General features: G+C 48.4%; 1 protein-coding gene across 1 annotated transcript in view; it reads right to left on the reverse strand.

The window, feature by feature from the left end:
• Nucleotides 1-19,802, reverse strand: part of LOC306769648 (prolyl endopeptidase) — a gene marked incomplete at its 3' end in the record, with an annotated part of 318,806 nt that extends 299,004 nt beyond the window's left edge. The window contains exons 1-2 of the mRNA XM_079258332.1: nt 19,709-19,802; nt 17,864-17,938 (exon numbers count right to left, since the gene is read on the reverse strand). Of these exons, the coding sequence (XP_079114458.1) occupies nt 17,864-17,938; nt 19,709-19,750 (117 nt within the window). The 5' untranslated portion in view covers nt 19,751-19,802. The remainder of the gene's footprint in view (nt 1-17,863; nt 17,939-19,708) is intronic.
• Nucleotides 19,803-20,401: the final 599 nt, after the last annotated feature.

Consider the following 20,401-nt stretch of genomic DNA (forward strand, 5'->3'; position numbering starts at 1 on the left):
AAACAGATCCAACCGGGTTAAACTGGATCCAACCGGGTTAAATCAGATCCAACCGGGTAAAACCGGATCCAACCAGGTTAAACCGGATCCAACCTGGTTAAAACAGATCCAACCGGGTTAAAACAGATCCAACCGGGTAAAAACAGATCCAAACAGGTTAAACCGGATCCAACCGGGTTAAACTGGATCCAACCGGGTTAAAACAGATCCATTCAGGTTAAAACAGATTCAACCGGGTTAAAACAAATCCAACCAGGTTAAACCGGATACAACCGGGTTAAAACAGATCCATCCAGGTTAAAACAGATTCAACAGGTTTAAAACAGATCCAACCAGGTTAAACCGGATCCAACCGGGTTAAACTGGATCCAACCGGGTTAAAACAGATCCATCCAGGTTAAAACAGATTCAACAGGTTTAAAACAGATCCAACCAGGTTAAACCAGATCCAACCGGGTTAAACCGGATCCAACCAGGTTAAACCGGATCCAACCGGGTTAAAACAGATCCAACCGGGTTAAACCGGATCCAACCGGGTTAAAACAGATCCAACCGGGTTAAACTGGATTCAACCAGGTTAAACCGGATCCAACCAGGTTAAACCGGATCCAACCGGGTTAAACCGGATCCAACCGGGTTAAAACAGATCCAACCGGGTTAAAACAGATCCAACCGGGTTAAACTGGATCCAACCAGGTTAAACCGGATCCAACCGGGTTAAAACAGATCCAACCAGGTTAAACCGGATCCAACCGGGTTAAACCGGATCCAACCAGGTTAAACCGGATCCAACCGGGTTAAAACGGATCCAACCGGGTTAAACCGGATCCAACCGGGTTAAACCAGATCCAACCGGGTTAAAACGGATCCAACCGGGTTAAAACAGATCCAACCGGGTTAAAACGGATCCAACCGGGTTAAACCGGATCCAACCGGGTTAAAACAGATCCAACCGGTTTAAAACAGATCCAACCGGGTCAAACTCGCTCCAACCAGGTGAGGTTGGGTCTAACCGGGTCCAACCAGGTTAAACCGGATCCAACCAGGTTAAACCGGATCCAACCGGGTTAAAACAGATCCAACCAGGTTAAACCGGATCCAACCGGGTTAAATCAGATCCAACCGAGTTAAACCGGATCCAACCGGGTTAAACCGGATCCAACCAGGTTAAACCGGATCCAACCGGGTTAAAACAGATCCAACCAGGTTAAACCGGATCCAACCGGGTTAAACCGGATCCAACCGGGTTAAAGCAGATCCAACCGGGTTAAAACAGATCCAACCGGGTAAAACCGGATCCAACCAGGTTAAACCGGATCCAACCGAGTTAAACCGGATCAAACCAGGTTAAACCGGATCCAACCGGGTTAAATCAGATCCAACCGGGTAAAACCGGATCCAACCAGGTTAAACCGGATCCAACCGGGTTAAAACAGATCCAACAGGGTTAAAACAGATCCAACCAGGTTAAAAAAGATTCAACAGGTTTAAAACAGATCCAACCGGGTTAAAACAGATCCATCCAGGTTAAACGGGATTCAACAGGTTAAAAACAGATCCAACCAGGTTAAACCGGATCCAACCGGGTTAAAACGGATCCAACCAGGTTAAACCGGATCCAACCGGGTTAAACCAGATCCAACCGGGTTAAACCGGATCCAACCAGGTTAAACCGGATCCAACCGGGTTAAACCGGATCCAACCAGGTTAAACCGGATCCAACCGGGTTAAAACAGATCCAACCAGGTTAAACCGGATCCAACCGGGTTAAAACGGATCCAACCGGGTTAAACCAGATCCAACCGGGTTAAAACAGATCCAACCGGGTTAAACCGGATCCAACCAGGTTAAACCGGATCCAACCGGGTTAAACCGGATCAAACCAGGTTAAACCGGATCCAACCGGGTTAAATCAGATCCAACCGGGTAAAACCGGATCCAACCAGGTTAAACCGGATCCAACCGGGTTAAAACAGATCCAACAGGGTTAAAACAGATCCAACTGGGTTAAAACGGATCCAACCGGGTTAAACCGGATCCAACCGGGTTAAAACAGATCCAACCGGGTTAAACCGGATCCAACGGGGTTAAACTGGATCCAACCGGGTTAAAACAGATCCAACTGGGTTAAACCGGATCCAACCAGGTTAAACCGGATCCAATCGGGTTAAAACAGATCCCACCGGGTTAAAACAGATCCAACCGTGTTAAAACGGATCCAACCAGGTTAAACCGGAACCAACTTGGTTAAACTGGATCCAACCGGGTTAAAACAGATCCATCCAGGTTAAAACAGATCCAACCAGGTTAAACCGGATCCAACCGGGTTAAACCGGATCCAACCGGGTTAAAACAGATCCAACCAGGTTAAACCGGATCCAACCGGGTTAAAACAGATCCAACCAGGTTAAACCGGATCCAACCGGGTTAAACTGGATCCAACCGGGTTAAAACAGATCCATCCAGGTTAAAACAGATTCAACAGGTTTAAAACAGATCCAACCAGGTTAAACCGGATCCAACCGGGTTAAAACGGATCCAACCAGGTTAAACCGGATCCAACCGGGTTAAACCAGATCCAACCGGGTTAAACCGGATCCAACCGGGTTAAAACGGATCCAACCAGGTTAAACCGGATCCAACCGGGTTAAACCAGATCCAACCGGGTTAAACCGGATCCAACCGGTTTAAAACAGATCCAACCGGGTCAAACTCGCTCCAACCAGGTGAGGTTGGGTCTAACCGGGTCCAACTAGGTTAAACCGGATCCAACCGGGTTAAACCGGATCCAACCAGGTTAAACCGGATCCAACCGGGTTAAATCAGATCCAACCGAGTTATACCGGATCCAACCGGGTTAAACCGGATCCAACCAGGTTAAACCGGATCCAACCGGGTTAAAACAGATCCAACCAGGTTAAACCGGATCCAACCGGGTTAAACCGGATCCAACCGGGTTAAACCAGATCCAACCGGGTTAAAACAGATCCAACCGGGTTAAACCGGATCCAACCAGGTTAAACCGGATCCAACCGGGTTAAACCGGATCAAACCAGGTTAAACCGGATCCAACCGGTTTAAATCAGATCCAACCGGGTAAAACCGAATCCAACCAGGTTAAACCGGATACAACCGGGTTAAAACAGATCCATCCAGGTTAAAACAGATTCAACAGGTTTAAAACAGATCCATCCAGGTTAAACCGGATCCAACCGGGTTAAACTGGATCCAACCGGGTTAAAACAGATCCATCCAGGTTAAAACAGATTCAACAGGTTTAAAACAGATCCAACCAGGTTAAACCAGATCCAACCGGGTTAAACCGGATCCAACCAGGTTAAACCGGATCCAACCGGGTTAAAACAGATCCAACCGGGTTAAACCGGATCCAACCGGGTTAAAACAGATCCAACCGGGTTAAACTGGATTCAACCAGGTTAAACCGGATCCAACCAGGTTAAACCGGATCCAACCGGGTTAAAACAGATCCAACCGGGTTAAAACAGATCCAACCGGGTTAAACTGGATCCAACCAGGTTAAACCGGATCCAACCGGGTTAAAACAGATCCAACCAGGTTAAACCGGATCCAACCGGGTTAAACCGGATCCAACCAGGTTAAACCGGATCCAACCGGGTTAAAACGGATCCAACCGGGTTAAACCGGATCCAACCGGGTTAAACCAGATCCAACCGGGTTAAAACGGATCCAACCGGGTTAAAACAGATCCAACTGGGTTAAAACGGATCCAACCGGGTTAAACCGGATCCAACCGGGTTAAAACAGATCCAACCGGGTTAAACCGGATCCAACGGGGTTAAACTGGATCCAACCGGGTTAAAACAGATCCAATAGGGTTAAACCGGATCCAACCAGGTTAAACCGGATCCAATTGGGTTAAAACAGATCCCACCGGGTTAAAACAGATCCAACCGGGTTAAAACGGATCCAACCAGGTTAAACCGGAACCAACTTGGTTAAACTGGATCCAACCGGGTTAAAACAGATCCATCCAGGTTAAAACAGATCCAACCAGGTTAAACCGGATTCAACCGGATCCAACCGGGTTAAAACAGATCCAACCGGGTTAAACCGGATCCAACCGGTTTAAAACAGATCCAACCGGGTCAAACTCGCTCCAACCAGGTGAGGTTGGGTCTAACCGGGTCCAACCAGGTTAAACCGGATCCAACCAGGTTAAACCGGATCCAACCGGGTTAAAACAGATCCAACCAGGTTAAACCGGATCCAACCGGGTTAAATCAGATCCAACCGAGTTAAACCGGATCCAACCGGGTTAAACCGGATCCAACCAGGTTAAACCGGATCCAACCGGGTTAAAACAGATCCAACCAGGTTAAACCGGATCCAACCGGGTTAAACCGGATCCAACCGGGTTAAACCAGATCCAACCGGGTTAAAACAGATCCAACCGGGTTAAACCGGATCCAACCAGGTTAAACCGGATCCAACCGAGTTAAACCGGATCAAACCAGGTTAAACCGGATCCAACCGGGTTAAATCAGATCCAACCGGGTAAAACCGGATCCAACCAGGTTAAACCGGATCCAACCGGGTTAAAACAGATCCAACAGGGTTAAAACAGATCCAACCAGGTTAAAAAAGATTCAACAGGTTTAAAACAGATCCAACCGGGTTAAAACAGATCCATCCAGGTTAAACGGGATTCAACAGGTTAAAAACAGATCCAACCAGGTTAAACCGGATCCAACCGGGTTAAACCGGATCCAACCAGGTTAAACCGGATCCAACCGGGTTAAAACGGATCCAACGGGGTTAAACTGGATCCAACCGGGTTAAAACAGATCCAATAGGGTTAAACCGGATCCAACCAGGTTAAACCGGATCCAATCGGGTTAAAACAGATCCCACCGGGTTAAAACAGATCCAACCGGGTTAAAACGGATCCAACCAGGTTAAACCGGAACCAACTTGGTTAAACTGGATCCAACCGGGTTAAAACAGATCCATCCAGGTTAAAACAGATCCAACCAGGTTAAACCGGATTCAACCGGGTTAAACCGGATCCAACCGGGTTAAAACAGATCCAACCGGGTTAAACCGGATCCAACCGGTTTAAAACAGATCCAACCGGGTCAAACTCGCTCCAACCAGGTGAGGTTGGGTCTAACCGGGTCCAACCAGGTTAAACCGGATCCAACCGGGTTAAAACAGATCCAACCAGGTTAAACCGGATCCAACCGGGTTAAATCAGATCCAACCGAGTTAAACCGGATCCAACCGGGTTAAACCGGATCCAACCAGGTTAAACCGGATCCAACCGGGTTAAAACAGATCCAACCAGGTTAAACCGGATCCAACCGGGTTAAACCGGATCCAACCGGGTTAAACCAGATCCAACCGGGTTAAAACAGATCCAACCGGGTTAAACCGGATCCAACCAGGTTAAACCGGATCCAACCGAGTTAAACCGGATCAAACCAGGTTAAACCGGATCCAACCGGGTTAAATCAGATCCAACCGGGTAAAACCGGATCCAACCAGGTTAAACCGGATCCAACCGGGTTAAAACAGATTAAACAGGGATAAAACAGATCCAACCAGGTTAAAAAAGATTCAACAGGTTTAAAACAGATCCAACCGGGTTAAAACAGATCCATCCAGGTTAAACGGGATTCAACAGGTTAAAAACAGATCCAACCAGGTTAAACCGGATCCAACCGGGTTAAAACGGATCCAACCAGGTTAAACCGGATCCAACCGGGTTAAACCAGATCCAACCGGGTTAAACCGGATCCAACCAGGTTAAACCGGATCCAACCGGGTTAAACCGGATCCAACCAGGTTAAACCGGATCCAACCGGGTTAAAACAGATCCAACCAGGTTAAACCGGATCCAACCGGGTTAAAACGGATCCAACCGGGTTAAACCAGATCCAACCGGGTTAAAACAGATCCAACCGGGTTAAACCGGATCCAACCAGGTTAAACCGGATCCAACCGGGTTAAACCGGATCAAACCAGGTTAAACCGGATCCAACCGGGTTAAATCAGATCCAACCGGGTAAAACCGGATCCAACCAGGTTAAACCGGATCCAACCGGGTTAAAACAGATTAAACAGGGTTAAAACAGATCCAACCAGGTTAAAAAAGATTCAACAGGTTTAAAACAGATCCAACCGGGTTAAAACAGATCCATCCAGGTTAAACGGGATTCAACAGGTTAAAAACAGATCCAACCAGGTTAAACCGGATCCAACCGGGTTAAAACGGATCCAACCAGGTTAAACCGGATCCAACCGGGTTAAACCAGATCCAACCGGGTTAAACCGGATCCAACCAGGTTAAACCGGATCCAACCGGGTTAAACCGGATCCAACCAGGTTAAACCGGATCCAACCGGGTTAAAACAGATCCAACCAGGTTAAACCGGATCCAACCGGGTTAAAACGGATCCAACCGGGTTAAACCAGATCCAACCGGGTTAAAACAGATCCAACCGGGTTAAACCGGATCCAACCAGGTTAAACCGGATCCAACCGGGTTAAACCGGATCAAACCAGGTTAAACCGGATCCAACCGGGTTAAATCAGATCCAACCGGGTAAAACCGGATCCAACCAGGTTAAACCGGATCCAACCGGGTTAAAACAGATCCAACAGGGTTAAAACAGATCCAACTGGGTTAAAACGGATCCAACCGGGTTAAACCGGATCCAACCGGGTTAAAACAGATCCAACAAGGGTTAAACCGGATCCAACGGGGTTAAACTGGATCCAACCGGGTTAAAACAGATCCAACCGGGTTAAACCGGATCCAACCAGGTTAAACCGGATCCAATCGGGTTAAAACAGATCCCACCGGGTTAAAACAGATCCAACCGGGTTAAAACGGATCCAACCAGGTTAAACCGGAACCAACTTGGTTAAACTGGATCCAACCGGGTTAAAACAGATCCATCCAGGTTAAAACAGATCCAACCAGGTTAAACCGGATCCAACCGGGTTAAACCGGATCCAACCGGGTTAAAACAGATCCAACCAGGTTAAACCGGATCCAACCGGGTTAAAACAGATCCAACCAGGTTAAACCGGATCCAACCGGGTTAAACTGGATCCAACCGGGTTAAAACAGATCCATCCAGGTTAAAACAGATTCAACAGGTTTAAAACAGATCCAACCAGGTTAAACCGGATCCAACCGGGTTAAACTGGATCCAATCGGGTTAAAACAGATCCATCCAGGTTAAAACAGATTCAACAGGTTTAAAACAGATCCAACCAGGTTAAACCGGATCCAACCGGGTTAAAACGGATCCAACCAGGTTAAACCGGATCCAACCGGGTTAAACCAGATCCAACCGGGTTAAGCCGGATCCAACCGGGTTAAAACGGATCCAACCAGGTTAAACCGGATCCAACCGGGTTAAACCAGATCCAACCGGGTTAAACCGGATCCAACCGGTTTAAAACAGATCCAACCGGGTCAAACTCGCTCCAACCAGGTGAGGTTGGGTCTAACCGGGTCCAACTAGGTTAAACCGTATCCAACCGGGTTAAACCGGATCCAACCAGGTTAAACCGGATCCAACCGGGTTAAATCAGATCCAACCGAGTTATACCGAATCCAACCGGGTTAAACCGGATCCAACCAGGTTAAACCGGATCCAACCAGGTTAAACCGGATCCAACCGGGTTAAACCGGATCCAACCGGGTTAAACCAGATCCAACCGGGTTAAAACAGATCCAACCGGGTTAAACCGGATCCAACCAGGTTAAACCGGATCCAACCGGGTTAAACCGGATCAAACCAGGTTAAACCGGATCCAACCGGTTTAAATCAGATCCAACCGGGTAAAACCGGATCCAACCAGGTTAAACCGGATCCAACCGGGTTAAAACAGATCCAACCGGGTTAAAACAGATCCAACCAGGTTAAACCGGATCCAACCAGGTTAAACTGGATCCAACCGGGTTAAAACAGATCCATCCAGGTTAAAACAGATTCAACAGGTTTAAAACAGATCCAACCAGGTTAAACCAGATCCAACCGGGTTAAAACGGATCCAACCAGGTTAAACCGGATCCAACCGGGTTAAACCAGATCCAACCGGGTTAAACCGGATCCAACCGGGTTAAAACGGATCCAACCAGGTTAAACCGGATCCAACCGGGTTAAACCAGATCCAACCGGGTTAAACCGGATCCAACCGGGCTAATCTGGATCCAACCGGGTTAAAACAGATCCAACCGGGTTAAACTGGATCCAACCGGGTTAAATCAGATCCAACCGGGTTAAACCGGATCCAACTAGGTTAAACCGGATCCAACCTGGTTAAAACAGATCCAACCGGGTTAAAACAGATCCAACCGGGTAAAAACAGATCCAAACAGGTTAAACCGGATCCAACCGGGTTAAACTGGATCCAACCGGGTTAAAACAGATCCATTCAGGTTAAAACAGATTCAACCGGGTTAAAACAAATCCAACCAGGTTAAACCGGATACAACCGGGTTAAAACGGATCCAACCAGGTTAAACCTGATCCAACCGGGTTAAACCGGATCCAACCGGGTTAAAACAGATCCAACCAGGTTAAACCGGATCCAACCGGGTTAAAACGGATCCAACCAGGTTAAACCGGATCCAACCGGGTTAAACCAGATCCAACCGGGTTAAACCGGATCCAACCGGTTTAAAACAGATCCAACCGGGTCAAACTCGCTCCAACCAGGTGAGGTTGGGTCTAACCGGGTCCAACTAGGTTAAACCGGATCCAACCGGGTTAAACCGGATCCAACCAGGTTAAACCGGATCCAACCGGGTTAAACCGGATCCAACCAGGTTAAACCGGATCCAACCGGGTTAAACCGGATCCAACCGGGTTAAACCGGATCCAACCAGGTTAAACCGGATCCAACCGGGTTAAACCGGATCCAACCGGGTTAAACCAGATCCAACCGGGTTAAAACAGATCCAACCGGGTTAAACCGGATCCAACCAGGTTAAACCGGATCCAACCGGGTTAAACCGGATCAAACCAGGTTAAACCGGATCCAACCGGTTTAAATCAGATCCAACCGGGTAAAACCGGATCCAACCAGGTTAAACCGGATCCAACCGGGTTAAAACAGATCCAACCGGGTTAAAACAGATCCAACCAGGTTAAACCGGATCCAACCGGGTTAAACTGGATCCAACCGGGTTAAAACAGATCCATCCAGGTTAAAACAGATTCAACAGGTTTAAAACAGATCCAACCAGGTTAAACCAGATCCAACCGGGTTAAAACGGATCCAACCAGGTTAAACCGGATCCAACCGGGTTAAACCAGATCCAACCGGGTTAAACCGGATCCAACCGGGTTAAAACGGATCCAACCAGGTTAAACCGGATCCAACCGGGTTAAACCAGATCCAACCGGGTTAAAACAGATCCAACCGGGTTAAACTGGATCCAACCGGGTTAAATCAGATCCAACCGGGTTAAACCGGATCCAACCAGGTTAAACCGGATCCAACCTGGTTAAAACAGATCCAACCGGGTTAAAACAGATCCAACCGGGTAAAAACAGATCCAAACAGGTTAAACCGGATCCAACCGGGTTAAACTGGATCCAACCGGGTTAAAACAGATCCATTCAGGTTAAAACAGATTCAACCGGGTTAAAACAAATCCTACCAGGTTAAACCGGATACAACCGGGTTAAAACGGATCCAACCAGGTTAAACCTGATCCAACCGGGTTAAACCGGATCCAACCGGGTTAAAACAGATCCAACCAGGTTAAACCGGATCCAACCGGGTTGAAACGGATCCAACCAGGTTAAACCGGATCCAACCGGGTTAAACCGGATCCAACCGGGTTAAGCCAGATCCAACCGGGTTAAACCGGATCCAACCAGGTTAAACCGGATCCAACCGGGTTAAAACAGATCCAACCGGGTTAAACCGGATCCAACCAGGTTAAAACGGATCCAACCAGGTTAAACCAGATCCAACCGGGTTAAACCGGATCCAACCAGGTTAAACCGGATCCAACCGGGTTAAACCGGATCCAACCGGGTTAAAACGGATCCAACCAGGTTAAACCGGATCCAACCGGGTTAAACCAGATCCAACCGGGTTAAACCGGATCCAACCGGGTTAAAACGGATCCAACCAGGTTAAACCGGATCCAACCGGGTTAAACCAGATCCAACCGGGTTAAACCGGATCCAACCGGGTTAAAACAGATCCAACCGGGTTAAACCGGATCCAACCGGGTTAAAATAGATCCAACCAGGTTAAACCGGATCCAACCGGGTTAAAACGGATCCAACCAGGTTAAACCGGATCCAACCGGGTTAAAACAGATCCAACTGGGTTAAACCGGATCCAACCAGGTTAAAACAGATCCAACCGGGTTAAACCGGATCCAACCGGGTTAAACTGGATCCAACCGGATTAAAACAGATCCATCCAGGTTAAACCGGATCCAACCGGGTTAAAACGGATCCAACCAGGTTAAACCGGATCCAACCGGGTTAAACCAGATCCAACCGGGTTAAACCGGATCCAACCGGGTTAAAACGGATCCAACAAGGTTAAACCGGATCCAACCGGGTTAAACCAGATCCAACCGGGTTAAACCGGATCCAACCGGGTTAAAACGGATCCAACCAGGTTAAACCGGATGCAACCAGGTTAAACCAGATCCAACCGGGTTAAACCGGATCCAACCGGGCTAATCTGGATCCAACCGGGTTAAAACAGATCCAACCGGGTTAAACTGGATCCAACCGGGTTAAATCAGATCCAACCGGGTTAAACCGGATCCAACCAGGTTAAACCGGATCCAACCTGGTTAAAACAGATCCAACCGGGTTAAAACAGATCCAACCGGGTTAAAACAGATCCAAACAGGTTAAACCGGATCAAACCGGGTTAAACTGGATCCAACCGGGTTAAAACAGATCCATTCAGGTTAAAACAGATTCAACCGGGTTAAAACAAATCCAACCAGGTTAAACCGGATCCAACCGGGTTAAAACGGATCCAACCAGGTTAAACCTGATCCAACCGGGTTAAACCGGATCCAACCGGGTTAAAACAGATCCAACCAGGTTAAACCGGATCCAACCGGGTTAAAACGGATCCAACCAGGTTAAACCGGATTCAACAGGTTTAAAACAGATCCAACCAGGTTAAACCGGATCCAACCGGGTTAAACTGGATCCAACCGGGTTAAAACAGATCCATCCAGGTTAAAACAGATTCAACAGGTTTAAAACAGATCCAACCAGGTTAAACCGGATCCAACCGGGTTAAAACGGATCCAACCAGGTTAAACCGGATCCAACCGGGTTAAACCAGATCCAACCGGGTTAAACCGGATCCAACCGGGTTAAAACGGATCCAACCAGGTTAAACCGGATCCAACCGGGTTAAACCAGATCCAACCGGGTTAAACCGGATCCAACCGGTTTAAAACAGATCCAACCGGGTCAAACTCGCTCCAACCAGGTGAGGTTGGGTCTAACCGGGTCCAACTAGGTTAAACCGGATCCAACCGGGTTAAACCGGATCCAACCAGGTTAAACCGGATCCAACCGGGTTAAATCAGATCCAACCGAGTTATACCGAATCCAACCGGGTTAAACCGGATCCAACCAGGTTAAACCGGATCCAACCAGGTTAAACCGGATCCAACCGGGTTAAACCGGATCCAACCGGGTTAAACCAGATCCAACCGGGTTAAAACAGATCCAACCGGGTTAAACCGGATCCAACCAGGTTAAACCGGATCCAACCGGGTTAAACCGGATCAAACCAGGTTAAACCGGATCCAACCGGTTTAAATCAGATCCAACCGGGTAAAACCAGATCCAACCGGGTTAAACCGGATCCAACCGGTTTAAAACAGATCCAACCGGGTCAAACTCGCTCCAACCAGGTGAGGTTGGGTCTAACCGGGTCCAACTAGGTTAAACCGGATCCAACCGGGTTAAACCGGATCCAACCAGGTTAAACCGGATCCAACCGGGTTAAATCAGATCCAACCGAGTTATACCGAATCCAACCGGGTTAAACCGGATCCAACCAGGTTAAACCGGATCCAACCAGGTTAAACCGGATCCAACCGGGTTAAACCGGATCCAACCGGGTTAAACCAGATCCAACCGGGTTAAAACAGATCCAACCGGGTTAAACCGGATCCAACCAGGTTAAACCGGATCCAACCGGGTTAAACCGGATCAAACCAGGTTAAACCGGATCCAACCGGTTTAAATCAGATCCAACCGGGTAAAACCGGATCCAACCAGGTTAAACCGGATCCAACCGGGTTAAAACAGATCCAACCGGGTTAAAACAGATCCAACCAGGTTAAACCGGATCCAACCAGGTTAAACTGGATCCAACCGGGTTAAAACAGATCCATCCAGGTTAAAACAGATTCAACAGGTTTAAAACAGATCCAACCAGGTTAAACCAGATCCAACCGGGTTAAAACGGATCCAACCAGGTTAAACCGGATCCAACCGGGTTAAACCAGATCCAACCGGGTTAAACCGGATCCAACCGGGTTAAAACGGATCCAACCAGGTTAAACCGGATCCAACCGGGTTAAACCAGATCCAACCGGGTTAAACCGGATCCAACCGGGCTAATCTGGATCCAACCGGGTTAAAACAGATCCAACCGGGTTAAACTGGATCCAACCGGGTTAAATCAGATCCAACCGGGTTAAACCGGATCCAACTAGGTTAAACCGGATCCAACCTGGTTAAAACAGATCCAACCGGGTTAAAACAGATCCAACCGGGTAAAAACAGATCCAAACAGGTTAAACCGGATCCAACCGGGTTAAACTGGATCCAACCGGGTTAAAACAGATCCATTCAGGTTAAAACAGATTCAACCGGGTTAAAACAAATCCAACCAGGTTAAACCGGATACAACCGGGTTAAAACGGATCCAACCAGGTTAAACCTGATCCAACCGGGTTAAACCGGATCCAACCGGGTTAAAACAGATCCAACCAGGTTAAACCGGATCCAACCGGGTTAAAACGGATCCAACCAGGTTAAACCGGATCCAACCGGGTTAAACCAGATCCAACCGGGTTAAACCGGATCCAACCGGTTTAAAACAGATCCAACCGGGTCAAACTCGCTCCAACCAGGTGAGGTTGGGTCTAACCGGGTCCAACTAGGTTAAACCGGATCCAACCGGGTTAAACCGGATCCAACCAGGTTAAACCGGATCCAACCGGGTTAAACCGGATCCAACCGGGTTAAACCGGATCCAACCAGGTTAAACCGGATCCAACCGGGTTAAACCGGATCCAACCGGGTTAAACCAGATCCAACCGGGTTAAAACAGATCCAACCGGGTTAAACCGGATCCAACCAGGTTAAACCGGATCCAACCGGGTTAAACCGGATCAAACCAGGTTAAACCGGATCCAACCGGTTTAAATCAGATCCAACCGGGTAAAACCGGATCCAACCAGGTTAAACCGGATCCAACCGGGTTAAAACAGATCCAACCGGGTTAAAACAGATCCAACCAGGTTAAACCGGATCCAACCGGGTTAAACTGGATCCAACCGGGTTAAAACAGATCCATCCAGGTTAAAACAGATTCAACAGGTTTAAAACAGATCCAACCAGGTTAAACCAGATCCAACCGGGTTAAAACGGATCCAACCAGGTTAAACCGGATCCAACCGGGTTAAACCAGATCCAACCGGGTTAAACCGGATCCAACCGGGTTAAAACGGATCCAACCAGGTTAAACCGGATCCAACCGGGTTAAACCAGATCCAACCGGGTTAAACCGGATCCAACCGGGCTAATCTGGATCCAACCGGGTTAAAACAGATCCAACCGGGTTAAACTGGATCCAACCGGGTTAAATCAGATCCAACCGGGTTAAACCGGATCCAACCAGGTTAAACCGGATCCAACCTGGTTAAAACAGATCCAACCGGGTTAAAACAGATCCAACCGGGTAAAAACAGATCCAAACAGGTTAAACCGGATCCAACCGGGTTAAACTGGATCCAACCGGGTTAAAACAGATCCATTCAGGTTAAAACAGATTCAACCGGGTTAAAACAAATCCTACCAGGTTAAACCGGATACAACCGGGTTAAAACGGATCCAACCAGGTTAAACCTGATCCAACCGGGTTAAACCGGATCCAACCGGGTTAAAACAGATCCAACCAGGTTAAACCGGATCCAACCGGGTTGAAACGGATCCAACCAGGTTAAACCGGATCCAACCGGGTTAAACCGGATCCAACCGGGTTAAGCCAGATCCAACCGGGTTAAACCGGATCCAACCAGGTTAAACCGGATCCAACCGGGTTAAAACAGATCCAACCGGGTTAAACCGGATCCAACCAGGTTAAAACGGATCCAACCAGGTTAAACCGGATCCAACCAGGTTAAACCGGATCCAACCGGGTTAAACCGGATCCAACCGGGTTAAAACAGATCCAACCAGGTTAAACCGGATCCAACCGGGTTAAAACGGATCCAACCAGGTTAAACCGGATCCAACCGGGTTAAACCAGATCCAACCGGGTTAAACCGGATCCAACTGGGTTAAAACAGATCCAACCGGGTTAAACCGGATCCAACCGGGTTAAAACAGATCCAACCGGGTTAAACCGGATCCAACCGGGTTAAAATAGATCCAACCAGGTTAAACCGGATCCAACCGGGTTAAAACGGATCCAACCAGGTTAAACCGGATCCAACCGGGTTAAAACAGATCCAACTGGGTTAAACCGGATCCAACCGGGTTAAAACAGATCCAACCGGGTTAAACCGGATCCAACCGGGTTAAACTGGATCCAACCGGATTAAAACAGATCCATCCAGGTTAAAACAGTTTCAACAGGTTTAAAACAGATCCAACCAGGTTAAACCGGATCCAACCGGGTTAAAACGGATCCAACCAGGTTAAACCGGATCCAACCGGGTTAAACCAGATCCAACCGGGTTAAACCGGATCCAACCGGGTTAAAACGGATCCAACCAGGTTAAACCGGATGCAACCAGGTTAAACCAGATCCAACCGGGTTAAACCGGATCCAACCGGGCTAATCTGGATCCAACCGGGTTAAAACAGATCCAACCGGGTTAAACTGGATCCAACCGGGTTAAATCAGATCCAACCGGGTTAAACCGGATCCAACCAGGTTAAACCGGATCCAACCTGGTTAAAACAGATCCAACCGGGTTAAAACAGATCCAACCGGGTTAAAACAGATCCAAACAGGTTAAACCGGATCAAACCGGGTTAAACTGGATCCAACCGGGTTAAAACAGATCCATTCAGGTTAAAACAGATTCAACCGGGTTAAAACAAATCCAACCAGGTTAAACCGGATCCAACCGGGTTAAAACGGATCCAACCAGGTTAAACCTGATCCAACCGGGTTAAACCGGATCCAACCGGGTTAAAACAGATCCAACCAGGTTAAACCGGATCCAACCGGGTTAAAACGGATCCAACCAGGTTAAACCGGATCCAACCGGGTTAAACCGGATCCAACCAGGTTAAACCGGATCCAACCGGGTTAAAACGGATCCAACCAGGTTAAACCGGATCCAACCGGGTTAAACCAGATCCAACCGGGTTAAACCGGATCCAACTGGGTTAAAACAGATCCAACCGGGTTAAACCGGATCCAACCGGGTTAAAATAGATCCAACCAGGTTAAACCGGATCCAACCGGGTTAAAACGGATCCAACCAGGTTAAACCGGATCCAACCGGGTTAAACCGGATCCAACCGGGTTAAGCCAGATCCAACCGGTTTAAACCGGATCCAACCAGGTTAAACCGGATCCAACCGGGTTAAAACAGATCCAACCGGGTTAAACTGGATCCAACCGGGTTAAATCAGATCCAACCGGGTTAAACCGGATCCAACCAGGTTAAACCGGATCCAACCTGGTTAAAACAGATCCAACCGGGTTAAAACAGATCCAACCGGGTTAAAACAGATCCAAACAGGTTAAACCGGATCAAACCGGGTTAAACTGGATCCAACCGGGTTAAAACAGATCCATTCAGGTTAAAACAGATTCAACCGGGTTAAACCGGATCGAACCAGGTTAAACCGGATCCAACCGGGTTAAACCGGATCCAACCGGGTTAAAACGGATCCAACCGGGTTAAACCGGATCCAACCGGGTTAAACCAGATCCAACCGGGTTAAAACGGATCCAACCGGGTTAAAACAGATCCAACCGGGTTAAAACGGATCCAACCGGGTTAAACCGGATCCAACCGGGTTAAAACAGATCCAACCGGGTTAAACCGGATCCAACGGGGTTAAACTGGATCCAACCGGGTTAAAACAGACCCAACCGGGTTAAACCGGATCCAACCAGGTTAAACCGGATCCAATCGGGTTAAAACAGATCCCACCGGGTTAAAACAGATCCAACCGGGTTAAAACGGATCCAACCAGGTTAAACCGGAACCAACTTGGTTAAACTGGATCCAACCGGGTTAAAACAGATCCATCCAGGTTAAAACAGATTCAACCGGGTCAAACTCGCTCCAACCAGGTGAGGTTGGGTCTAATCGGGTCCAACCAGGTCCAACCGGGTCAAACTTGTTCCAACCAGGTTAGACCGGGTCAAACTGGGTCCAACCGGGACCAACTGGGTTAGAACGGATCCACCCAGGTTAAACCGGATCTAACCAGGTCCAATTGGGTAAGACCAGGTCAAACCGGATCCAACCGCATCCAACCGGGTCCAACCAGATCCAACCGGATCAAATTGGTACCAACCCGGCTAGACCGGGTAAAACTGGATCTAACCGGGTAAACCCAATCTAACTGGGTCCAACCAGATCCGACTGGGTCAAACTCGGTCCAACCAGGTGAGACCGGGTCTAACTGGGTCCAAATGGGTCAAATTGGGACCAACTGGGTTAGACCTGGTCAAACCAGATCCAAAAGGGTCAAATTGAGACCAACCGGGTTAGAATGGGTCCAACTGGGTAAAATTGGGTCCAATCGGGATAGACCGGGTCAAACCAGATCCAACCAGGTTAAACCCAATCTAACTGGGTCAAACTGGACCCAACCGGGTCAAATTGGGACCAACAGGGTTAAACTGGGTCCAACCGGGTCAAACTGGGTCCAACCAGGGCAAACCGGATCCAACCGGTTTAAACCGGGTCAAACCCAGTCAAACCAGATCCAACCGGATCCAACCAGGTTAAACCCGGTCCAACCAGGTTAGACCAGGTCTAACCGGGTCCAACTGCATACAACCGGGTTAAACTGGGTCTGACCAGAACCAACTGGGTCAAATTGGGATCAACCGAGTTAGACTTGGTCAAACCGGATCCAATCATGTCAAATTGAGTCCAAGTGGGTTAGAACGGATCCAACTGGGTCAAATTAGGTCCAACCAGGTCAAACCAGATCCAACCAGCTTAAACTGGATATAACTGGATCCAATTGGGTAACACCAGGTCAAACCGGATCTAACCGGATCCAACCGGGTCCAACTGGGTCCAACCAAATCCAACCGGGCTGGGACCAAATTGGGACCGGGTTAGACTAGATTAAACTGGGTCCAGCTAGGTTAGACCGTGTCTAACCGGGTCCGATCGGATCCAACTGGGTCAAACTGGGTGAGACCAGGTCTAACTGGGTCCAACCATATCAAACCGGTAAAACTGGGTTAGACCAGGTCTAACCGGGTCCAACTGGGTCAAACTGGGTACAACTGGGTCTAACCAGGTCCAACCGGGTTATACCGGGTCCAACTGGGTCAAACTGGGTACAACTGGGTCTAACCGGATTCAATCGAGTTAAACCGGGTTCAACAGGTGACATGGGAGGAAGACATGACCTACCACAGTTTCTGGACTGTCTGGATCCTCCAGCCAGCAGTACGGGTCCTGGATCCTGGTTCCATGGTAGTCGTCTACCTGAAGACCAGACAGACAGCTGATCAGAACCAACAACCGGATTCGACTCCGGACCATGTTTGGCAACAAAAATGGATTTTTCCACATGTAATGTGTCCAGGACCCAGTCCAGATCTCCCAGAGTCCAAGATTGAATTTGGGACCAAGTCCAGATCCTCCAGAGTAGTCCTGGACCGAATCTGGGACCAAGTTCAGATGCCCCAGAGTCCAGGACCAAATCTGGGACCAAGTCCAGAACCTACAGAGTCTAAGATTGAGACCAGGACAAAGTCCAGGATCTGTAGAGTCCAAGAGTCCAGGACCGATTTCAGAAGCTGGACCGCAGCCGGACTAGGCAAATGCCAAATTTGAATCCCTGGTGTGAATAGACTCTTTCCCTCTGTTGTTCCACGATGGTGGAATGATCTCCCAAACTCTGTCCGCTCTGCAGAGTCCCTGTCTACTTTCAGACCCAGCTGAAGACTCAGCTCTTCAAGGAGAACTTCAACACTTATATAGCTTATGTATTTGTTGGAAAGTTGGAGAACTTAGTCCAGTTCTTTGCAACAAACTTTATGGTATTCATTCTTTGTATTTCAACATAGGGGTGGAAAGGGAGTAAACAAAAAACAAAAAACAAATAAAACAAAGCCTGCAGCTTCATGCAAGGATCTGAATCCAGATGGACAGTCCCCCAGCACTTTCCTACCATGTCCTCTACTGTTTGATTTCCTGCTTGTGTTCTCACTCATATGTAAGTCGCTTTAGACAAAATAATCTAAATGACTGTAGATCCTGAGGAACCAGTTGAGGTGGCTCGGGCATCTGGTCAGGATGCCTCCTGGACCTCCCTGGTGAGATGTTCCAGGCATGTCCCTCTGGGAGGAGACCCCGGGGAAGAACCAGGACACGCTGGAGGGATTATATCTCTCGGCTGGCCTGGGAACCTCTCAGGATCCCCCCCGCAGAGTTGGCAAATGTGGCTGGGGAGAGGGAAGTCTGGGTTTCCCTGCTTAGGCTGCTGCCCCCGCGACCCGACCCCGGATATGTGGCTGAAGATGGATGGATGGATGGACAAGAAAGAGTCGACCGTAGTCAAGAGAAAGCAGCAACTACTCCTGTATTTTTTTCAGCATACGGTTGGAATAACCGGAAAAATACTAAAAGCAAATCGTGTGGAATCACATTTCACGAGGTTGAATAATTTATTAGACCAAATAAAAGTATATAAATTGAAATGCATCAATAAACAATCAAACATGTTCATATCAAATTCATTTATACATTTATTCATATTGTAGCTGCCTTATGTCTTTGTTCAATAGCATTATAAAATATGTTAGCTCGTAGCTTCTACACCGTTAAACCCTCTCAGTGTGCAAAGATCATTCAGCCTGAACAGTAAGACGTCTTAGTGGACCGTCTCAAGGGTTCCGAGTCTCTTCATCACAGTTGGAAAAACCGGGGGCCTCGGGCCCCCAGTAAGCTAGAAACGGCACTGGTGATGAGTTCACGTTCTGCAGGAACTTTTAACCACACAGAAGCAGACGGTTTTGTCAAAACCTCAGGCTGGTGCGCGTGCAGATCCGTCTCCTCTGAACGGATAAAGCGTGTTCTTCAGAACCACCGAACCGTCTGCATCAGAACCATCAGAACCACTGCGACCCACAAACTTCATTAACTCCTCCATCAGAACTTTTCTGGGCTCAGGTGTTTCTTCTGGTTCTAAACAGTTCGGTCCAACACAGGAAGTTTCAGCTGACCCACCCCACCAGAACCAGAACCACTGACCTGAGCCTCGTCTCTGCGGGCCACCGGGTATTTAAACGCCATGAGGAGGTTCGGAGGGAAGTTCTGCTGAGCCGAAGAGTTCAGAGAGAAAGCGAAAGCGTTTCTGCACGCGCTGGAAATCACGTGCCAGCTGGGAGCGCGCAAAGCGCGGTCACGTGCATCACGCGCTGCTGTTTGAACAAGTTTTTGACTTTTTTCTTAAACTTTATTCATAAAAAGAGTTTACATGAAAATATTGTTGCTGCTTCAGATTCTAAAACATTAAAAGCAAAGTTTTTATTTCCAGCATGGAAGAAGCAAGAGAGGCTGCCGCGCACCAAACCAGTTCCAGTTCCAGTCCAGGTCCAGGTCCAGGTCCAGTTCCAGTTCCAGTTCCAGTCCAGGTCCAGTTCCAGTCCAGTTCCTGTCCATTTCCATTTCCAGTTCCAGTTCCAGTCCAGTTCCAGGTCCAGTTCCAGTTCCAGTTCCAGTTCCAATTCCAGTCCAGTTCCAGTTCCAGGTCCAGGTCCAGTTCAAGGTCCAGGTCTAGTTCCAGTCCAGTTCCAGTTCCAGTTCCAGTCCAGTTCTAATCCAGTTCCTGTCCATTTCCAGTTCCAGTTCCAGTCCAGGTCCAGGTCCAGGTCCAGGTCCTCTTCCAGTTCAGTTCCAGATCCAGGTCCATGTCCAGGTCCCGTTCCAGTTCAGGTCCAGGTC

The sequence above is a fragment of the Telmatherina bonti genome (assembly GCF_933228915.1).
Source record: "Telmatherina bonti genome assembly, chromosome: 19".
Lineage (NCBI taxonomy): Eukaryota > Metazoa > Chordata > Actinopteri > Atheriniformes > Telmatherinidae > Telmatherina > Telmatherina bonti.